This window comes from Telopea speciosissima, chromosome 5, assembly GCF_018873765.1.
Source record: "Telopea speciosissima isolate NSW1024214 ecotype Mountain lineage chromosome 5, Tspe_v1, whole genome shotgun sequence".
Classification (NCBI taxonomy): Eukaryota; Viridiplantae; Streptophyta; class Magnoliopsida; order Proteales; family Proteaceae; genus Telopea; species Telopea speciosissima.
The window spans coordinates 42,900,437-42,910,176 of NC_057920.1; the positions used below are offsets into that span (position 1 = coordinate 42,900,437).

A 9,740-nucleotide genomic window follows, 5' to 3' on the forward strand; every position below is an offset into this window, starting at 1 on the left:
TTTGGAAAAAAACCCAAATGGCAGCAAAATCGATAGGGGCAGCAAGATGATCTTCAGTAGGGCAAGAGATAGAACCTTGGTTACAAAATAATGCTGCAGTTCTTGACCCTCAATAGTATGGAGAGATCCCTTAGAAGAAGAGGTTGAATCAGTCCAAAAATTTGAAGAATTCAAATTTCGCAGGTATAGAACAAGCTTCTCTCGATCTGAATTTTCATAACATGGAATGAGGTAATGGAGGGCAGCAACTGGATCTATAGATCACCTCATCAGTGCTGCCCTAATATGGGAGAATGAAGAACAAGGGGAGAGGAGAGGGAAGAACTGGAGAATGAAAGAAAGAAAGAGGAAGCTGAAATCGAGAATGGAAGAGTGGGGGTGTCCCTAATTCGAAATCTGCTCTGATACCATGTAGACAGATTTAAAATTAGAGAATAAGGCTTGGATGATTATGATCACCCCAAGCACATCTATTTATAATAATGAAAACATAGGACAGAATTACAATAAGCAATGTGGGACTAAAACCCACTTACAAAAGAAACATAATAAAAGAAGAAAATGTCCAGAATACCCCCACGGTATTCTGGCCCATACAATCCAACAATACTACACTGCCAATTGCCTTTGTCTTGAACCTTTTGAATCTCTGCCATGCTGTTGCATGCCCTACTAACTGCCAAGCAATTGTCTGCCACTGCCAATTCTGATAGAACACCTGTGATTTTGTCATATCACTTGTGATCTCATGCCATACCAGTACATTGCATGTACACTTCTGTACTCAAAGCTGCCATGTGTACTGCTACTCTGTTGATTGTACTGCACCAAGATGCATTGGGTTGACAATAATGACAACCATACTCTACCAAAGTCATAAAAAACCAATATCGAAGCTACATCAATGTCATATGATCAAATAACTCAGTAGAAACAAATTCAGTAAATGAAAGTGAGTAATAATTTAGTAGTCCTATTGTTCCTCAATCCTACTTGGGGAGATTTGATTAATTTTGAAAACATTTAATAAAATTATTAGGGGAAAGGTTTCGTACACGGTCGTGTAAACCGTGTACGAAACTTTTCCCCCCTTTACTCTTTTTTTTTTTTATGAAAACCCCCCCTCCTCTTTCCTCTCCGTTTCCTTCTACCATTCTTCTCCGTCACCGGCTCCCATAATTCCTCCTCACCTTTCCTTTCTCGAGCTTCTTCCTCACTTTGACACCTTTCCTTTCGCTCACTCAAATTAAAAAATTCTCTCACTCTGATTCTTTCTTCTCCGATTTCTTCTCTTCCTTCCCATTTTGATTAATTTCTGTAGTTTTTTTTCTTCTTAAACATACAAATCAATGTCGGAGTCTATGAGCTGCTGCAAGTGTTGCCTGGGCTTCATTTTCTCAGTGGGACTCAGCGCTCTCTTCTTGTGGCTCAGCTTGCGTCCTTCCCCACCCAACTTCTCCATCCAAAATTTCTATGTCCCTGCCCTAAACACCACCCCCACCATCACCGGCAGCGGCACCACCGTAGCCATCGATTTCATAATCGACAACTCCAACAAGTTCAAGGGAATTTACTACGATGACCTCAACATCACTCTTTATTACGCCCCAAACCTGAACTGCTTCCCCGTTGGAAACGGTTCCATGCCTGGGTTCTATCAGGGACATAAGAAGAAGGCCACCAAGAAGACAACCCTTCAGGAGGTGAAGATTCCTAGGGCGGCGGCGGTGAAGACGGTTTCGTCGAACGGAACGGTGAGTTTCAGGGTGGATTTGGCGACGAAAGTGAGGTATAAGATCGTTGGCCGGAAGACCAGACGACACAAGAATAAGGTACAGGGTGATGTCAGTGTCGACAAACAGGGAAAGAAAATCCACAAGAAATCGATTAAGCTGAAATCCGCCGCGCACGGCGGCGGCGGCTGCAACTGGCACTACTTCTATAGGGTTATGGCTTCTCTCTTTATTTTGTTTATTTCGGATTCTTTTGGTGTACGATAGTATTTACCACTCTCCATGGACACTGTTTGGTTTTCATTTCTTATTTATATATTTAATTTCATTTTTTTAATTAAAAAAAGAAAGTTCCATTAAGAAGATGGTAAGTTCTTCCTCTAATCATGGAGTTTTAACAAAGCTGCAAGCCTGCAACAATGGATGGTGGGGAAATGACTCACTCAACACACAGAATTTTTTTTTTTTAAAACTTACGTTGCAGAGTAAGATGGACATGGATTTTGGTTGGTTTGTGTTCTCTTGTAATCTTCAGCTATAGAGTAATAAGATTTCGGATTTCAGATTTCAGATTTCAGATTTCAGATTTGAGGGGAAAACATTTCCATGGTAGTAACTACTAATTTAACAAATTTGATTCACCAAACCCAAAATAAAAAAAAATAGGGAGAAATAATAGAGTTGAAAAGAGAGATTTTATAAAGAAGAACATGAATCTGACAACTTTAATAATTGTTGGGGAAAGGTTTTGTACAGAATGGTAGAAGGAAACGGAGAGGAAAGAGGAGGGGGGTTTTCATAAAAAAAAGAAAAGTAAAGGGGGAAAAAGTTTCGTACACGGTTTACACGACCGTGTACGAAACCTTTCCCCTAATTATTATTTATAAAAACATAAAATCAACCCAAAATGAAAAATCTTAAGTAATCTTCAAAGTTTAAACAGTAAAATACTCAAGAGTCAAGTGAAGTGTCAACAAATCCATATATATATATATATATACTAGCAAACTACACATGCAAATGCACGTCTGGCCTTTTGTGGAGAAAGAGAGAGAGAGAGAGAGAGGACAAATTGTAGGGATTTGTTAGAGGGAAAGGTGGACGAGAGAGATGTAAGAGAGGGAGGTAATGTTTCATTGAGGGGCTTGTGAGGATTGTGACCAATTAGGGGGAGGGAGGTAACTTGTCACTGATTGGTTTTGATGTCTTTTACTCGTCTATTATTAGTCCCATCTCGATTTTCCATGTATAATTAGGTAGAAGTGTAAAATTCTGGCTGTGTTGAAATGGTCAATTTCAATTGGTGTTATCAATAGGTTCAATCAGTATCAGTCTTTTAATGATTTCTAAAATTAAAGTCTATGCCGAAGTAAGGAGTTCAATCTCTTAAATCCGATTCATTCCTGTCCATCTTGATCAGTTCGATTTGGTTGGTCTGATTTGTGGCACCCCTAATGACGTGATTAATAGGTTGGTTAGGCTTCCATTGTTTTTGTAGTTTCAACCAAACCCGATTGTCACTTTTACAAGTCCAGCTAAAATTTAGAGCTACTTTTGTAATTCCATGAAATGCATGCAATGTGTTTAATGAGTCACTTACCAGGAATATAAAATGGTGGGGGTGTTCAGAAGAAGAGTTTGACCCTTTCATCTCATTGACTGGTATTGTTGCCTCATGGCTCAAAGACCAAACCAACGACAGATAGTTAATCAGTTACTATATATCTCATCCCAAACAGAGAGAAAAAAAATTATTTATAAAGGGGTGAGTATCAAGTATCAACTGCATGTACATGCAGCGTAATAACTCTTCATGTACACTGGGTAGTTATTTCAGAACTTCATAATCTTCTGTCTAAAGAAGAATGTCTGAATTATGAAAGATATTTTTATAAGATTTCAGCTCAACAAAACAGAGAATTAGTTTGCCAATTTTCTACATCACAGAGTGGGTAATCTTTTGAAATGTTTATGAAGATCTCTGTGTTGCCCAAGACTTTGTACAACTTGTTGGTATTATCGTTGTAATGATAACTCATTGTATCTTTTAGTGCATTATACACAGGTAAAACCCTCACATGCCTTGTCTTTATACACTTCCCAAAATTTCAAATTGTCTATGAGTCTTGTTCTGTGATCCATTTATGACCAAACAACTAACAACTGTTCCAGAAATAAAACATCCTAATTCTTCCAGATTTCCTATATCTTCACCAAAAAGTGCCACACAAGAAAAATATATAAAACATAAAATCTAGGAAAAGACATGAACCAACCAGACTTATAGATATCTAAGGCTGAGGAAGAACGAACAATTTAAAGTTTCAAATGAAATCCTAGGAACCTTTGAGAATTTTTGAGGTCATATTTGAAATCTCAAATTCTCAATCAGACTCCTAGTTAAGCTTGACATTGAGATTACCAGTGCTGCTTTGCCTGCTTAATCCACTCTCACTGTTTGAAGTCATTCCCATTCCTCCCAATATTCATGGCAACTGTTGAAACATGCAAAACAAAGAAAAAAAACCACATAATAAATCTTATTGGAAGAAATAGGATGTAACTTAACCACAATGCACATAATCTCTTGTTGTCGTTCAGCAATGCTGCCTAAACATTTAATATTTTGACTGTTATGAATGGAGGCATCTTGAGATGACAACACATGTCAGTAAAGATACCGCTGTGTGGAATTCAGTGTCTGTCAAAAATATACTTCAACTTACTACAATGGCAAGCTCCTCCATTGGTAAAGCACGCTCAAAAACTCCTGCCTGAATTCTATTCACAAGATACTTAACAAAACACGAACATCCTTCCTACGAGACGCTTAGGATTTGAAAGATATCCAAAATGAGATCCACTTACCAGTCATTCCTGAGTTTGCATTTGCATCATGAGGATAAGGAAGATAGTTTCTATTGCTTAGACACAAGGATTAGAAAAACTTAAAACATACGACAGATAGTAACCTTTCAACAAAGAGGGCATTTTGCTTTAGGATTCAGTGCCTTTAGTCCATCCATAATGGTCACTAATGCCGCAGAGAATGCACACATGCAGCACAAGATATTGCCGCATTTGAGAGAGACCAGATCAAACATTGTGTCTGTTTAATGTTAGGAACAATAGAAGAATCAAGAGATCTAAAAAGGAAAGAGTAGTTAATATACAACCTTCAATTATGTCCTTACAATTTTCTAAGTCAGAACAAGGTAACAATTGTCTATAAAACTTAAATGGCAGGCCAAAACATGGTTTCATGGACCTCAAATTTACAGTTCTTATCTAGGAGGTCCCTTAATGGTGTACTAAATTTGATCAAAAGATAGTTAAATGCTCAGAACAAGTGATTAAGAAAAAACTGATAATTGATTTGGGGCAATTGGAGTAGAGTGATACGATAATTGAGATTAGAGATGAAGGCAGTCAACAGATTATACTTCAGTTACAATGAACCACTCATGTTAAACTCATTTTTCATGTCTCATATACTTGGAGTGAATCAAGATGATTAGAGATTCAGTTCCAATGAAGTACTACTAAAGTCAGTATTGAAGTTCTTGTATCCATCAGAGCAACGCATAAAAAGTGCAGGCCAATGGAAAAATTTTAGTTGTGATGTGAAAGGGGTATCAGAACCAACTACACCTAGCATCATAACAAGTTAGAAAAGTCTATTCGGAGTTAAATCAGTAAACAAACAAGATGCATAAATCGAATAAAACAGAGTTGCAAGAAGCACAAGCCAATAGCAATGGTGAGTGCCCTATACAATAGGGGAATAAAAATTTAAAGAAGAGAAATTATTCAAAAAGAACCATGTGTAACTCTATGCCATTAAGTCTAAGTTCGCTGCATGGATAACTACTCAATCAAAAATTTTCAGACCAATTTATAGAAAGAGAAGAATATCCATTAGTCATTTCTTTAATTCGCTGTATGGAAAACTATTCAATCAAAAATTTTCAGACCAATTTATAGAAAGAAAGAAGAATATCCATTAATCATTTCTTCATATCCCCACCTTTCACACGCTCAGGGCTCCAGACATCATTAAGTTCCAGGAGACCCTCATCGAACATTTTCCATCTGAATCCCCTGTTTTAAAATACCCAGACAAAAGTGAATTCCACGAAACGGCATTTATCTGAAATTTCACAAACATTCTATTTGCAGCAAGAGAAAATAGCATGCAGATCAAATTCTCAGGCATTTCATTGAACATTCTCTGTTCGGTGATTCCTTGCAACAGTTTTGGTTGTGGAAAATATAAGAGAAAATAACATGTACACACACACAGAGAGGGAGACGGAGGGTCATTACTTTCTTGATCTGGTTAGGTTCGCATCAATTTTGTGAATCTCCACTCTGGTAAGGCCGTTGAAATCTGTAGCCGGAAGAAGAAATTTGTCTCGATCAATTACAACAACCCATGAGACAGAGAAATCATTCAACTGGAATCAGTGAAAACAAGTAGAATATTTACCTCATACCTCCCTCTCCTGCTGCAGTGCCTTATGCCATAACAAAACAGATTTATCCACAGAATTTATTTCTGAAATTACTGGTGAGAGAGACACAGAGACAGACGGATGAGGGAGTGCGAGGTGGTCCTTAAGGCGGTTCAGATTTTGCAGTGACATCCCCGCTGCCTTCATCTCCGGCCAAATACTTGACAACCCACCCTTTGTGAAGTGGCCTTGTGTCATGTTGCAGGTGGTGGGGTTGCATCTGGAATGTATTATAACCAAGGAACTTTTTAATAGTTTCTTAGAGAGAAGGCCGCAGAGAGGATCTACCCTAGCGAGAATATAGTTACAGGAGGTCGCAATTCTCTGCAACCGTAAAGCCATTCAAATCTGTAGACTGGAGGATAAATATGTCTCCGTTGTGCGGTGAAAACAAATGGGTTGAGAAAGAGAGGGTTGGGTAGAGGTTGATATATCTCCTTCATCTGATGTATCTTCAATAATAACCCCCCCTCTACCACGACCTATGTTTAGCAGACATTGGCTCCAGAGGTTGATGCTTGAGCTGTGGTCGGTTGTAGTCCTCAACCGATGTAGATGCTCCAATTGCTCTATCAACATCGGCCCTCGTGAGATCATCCTTGGGATGGACTAAATCTTCCTATTGGCTGTCCAAACATCCACTCACTGTATGAGTCCAACTCATCAAGCACTAGTGGATCAAAATTTCTGTTCTCTTTGCGCCTTTCTTGAAACCTTTCTTCAAGACAGCAATTGTATTGAACATAGACTAAATCATTCAAACGTTGATTTTCCAATCTATTCCTCTTGGTGTGAATCTAAATTCATAAGCAATACGAGATCCTCTCCAAGTCATTCTTCCATTATTTCATAAAGCGAATTTTAGAGTGGTTCGGCCAACTTTATCTATTTCTACAACCAGGAGATCCCATTCTTCGACTTTCACTATCCCAATCAGTTTCAATTTCGAGTCCTAGTATTGTGTCTACAATTACCGCATGATGTGCATCAGACAGATAAAGATCTGTATTATTGAAGATATTTTTACTGTATCTGACACATATCACTATTCATTTACTTTTTACTGTACATTTTTTGTTATTATTGTAATCCCTTGGTCTATAAAAAGGCGTTAGTTTCATTTGCAAGACATCGATTCATCCATTTCCTACTAGAGTCTTGTATAGTGGTTAGCTAGTGTTATCTCTTCTCCTTCCATTTCTTCCACTTTGTCTTCCACTTCCGCCATTCTCTTTAGGTTACTTGTGTAGTGCTCTACTTCTCTCTTTTTTCCTTCTCTTATCTTTTTATAAAAATTCTCCTATAGAAGAGTATTTGGTGAGTTTTAAGTTTTATATAAGTTTTCTTTCCAATTGTTAGTCTCTTAGTAAGTTTCTTTCTTATGCTATTGTATAGTCTGAAGAAACAGATTTGAATTAGGTTAATGCTTGGATGATTAGTTCATCCCAAGCACATTGTATTTATAATTATAATGAAATAGTAAAAATAATTACATAAGCAATGTGGGATTAAACCACATAAGAAACTAACAAATAATAAAGGAAAAAAGTCCAGAATGCCCCCACGGTATTCTGGCCCAATATAACTAACACTCCCCCTCAAGTTGGAGCATATATATCATGCATGCCCAACTTGACTATGATAGGATGAAACAGCTTGCTACTCAATCCCTTAGTGAACACATCGCCTAGCCGATCGAAGACTTCACAAAGGGAACACAAATGAGGCCAGCTTCAAGCTTCTCCTTGATGAAATGTCGGTCAACCTCCACATGTTTCGTGCGATCATGCTGGACAGGGTTATGAGCAATACTAATATCCTGCAATAACCCTCTAAGCCACAGAAGTTCACAAATTCCTTGTGCCATTGCATGGAATTCGGCTTCAGCACTAGACCTTGCCACAACATTCTGCTTTTTGCTCCGCCAAGTGACAAGGTTTCCACCCACAAAGGAACAGTTGCCAGAGATAGATTTCCTGTCAGGAGAACCAGCCCAATCGGCATCAGTATAGGCTTCAACCTTCAAGTGACCATTGGCAGATAGAAGAATTCCCTTTCCTGGAGCAGACTTCAAGTACCTCAAAATACGACGGACCGCATCCATATAAGAGGAATATGGATCGTGCATGAACTGACTCACCAAACTCACAAAGAATGCAATATCGGGCGTGTGTGGGAAAGGTAGATTAGTTTGCCGCTAACCGATAGGCACCCTTATCAACGGCTCACCCTCTTTCTCCCTAAGTTTCGTAGTAGCTTCCATAGGAGTATCCGAAGGATGACGACCAAGTAGCCCTGTCTCGTCAATAGATCAAGGACATATTTTCTTTGAGAAAGAAAGATGCCCTTTCAAGATCGAGCAACTTCTATCCCTAGAAAATATTTTAGGGGACCAAGATCTTTGACCTCAAACTCACGGCCAAGAAGAATTTTCAAATCCCTAATTGCAGCATCATCATTACCAGTGATCACAATATCATCCACATAGACTACAAGAAGAGTAACCTTGTCACCAAGTCGTCTGATAAACAAAGTGTGATCAGCATTGCTCTGCGTGTAACCTGCTGAAATCATAGCCTTATGAAATCTGCCAAACCAGGCCCTGGGTGACTGCTTCAAGCCATAAAGGGCACGCTTCAATTTACAAACCTTGCCCTTAGTCCTGTCATCAGAGAAACCAGGTGGAATGTCCATATATACCTCCTCCTCAAGCTCCCCATGGAGAAAGGCATTTTTGACATCTAACTGCCAAGACCCCACCCAAGATTTGCAAAGACAAGATAATAACACCGACAGTGTTGAGCTTTGCCATCTGGTGCAAAGGTCTCCGATAGTCAACTCCATAAGTCCGAGTAAACCCCTTTGCAACCAAAGCGTGCCTTGCACTGCCCACCGAACCATCCGCCTTCTGTTTAACTACGAAGACCCATCTACAGCCCACTGGTTTTTTCCCTGGAGGAAGAGCCACAAGATCCCACGTATTATTTTTGTGTAGTGCTCTCATTTCTTCCAACATTGCTGTTTTCCACTTTTCATCTGTAGATGCTTCCTGCCAATTTCTAGGAACCGAAACAGAGGAAAGAGAAGATACAAATGCACGAAAAGAGGGAGAAAGAGAGTTATACGAAACAAAATGAGATATGGGATGTAAAGTGCAAGTCCTAGTACCTTTGCGAAGTGCAATCGGTAGGTCGGAAGGATTACCAGGAGATGTAGGATCTGTGTCTGGAGCCGGCAATTGGATGGGTACTAGTACTATAGTGGGATGCAACTGCCCTCTTGTGGACCTTCCCCTTGTATAGGTGATCATGTTGGAGTTGTCAATTCTCTTATGAAATTCACCAATAGTTCTCTGGACCGGAGTCTGCTCCCTCTGAGTAGGAATATTAACAACACTATTTTCTATGGTCTCCCCTTGTAAAGGATTCCCATTAGGTGAGGGAGGAACAGCCAGAGGTTGTTGGGAGGTCTCCAAAGTAGGATGGGCAGCATC

At 39.2% G+C, this 9,740-nt stretch overlaps 1 protein-coding gene across 1 annotated transcript; it reads left to right on the top strand.

The window, feature by feature from the left end:
- Positions 1–1,349: 1,349 nt before the first annotated feature.
- LOC122662992 (protein NDR1-like) lies at positions 1,350–2,000 on the top strand. Its single transcript, XM_043858698.1, has one exon. It carries the CDS (start codon positions 1,350–1,352, stop codon positions 1,998–2,000), a length of 651 nt encoding a protein of 216 aa, XP_043714633.1.
- Positions 2,001–9,740: the final 7,740 nt, after the last annotated feature.

Excerpts from the sequence above, each read along its gene's own strand:
- LOC122662992 (XM_043858698.1), top strand. The coding sequence starts at position 1,350 with ATGTCGGAGTCTATGAGCTGCTGCAAGTGTTGCCTGGGCTTCATTTTC.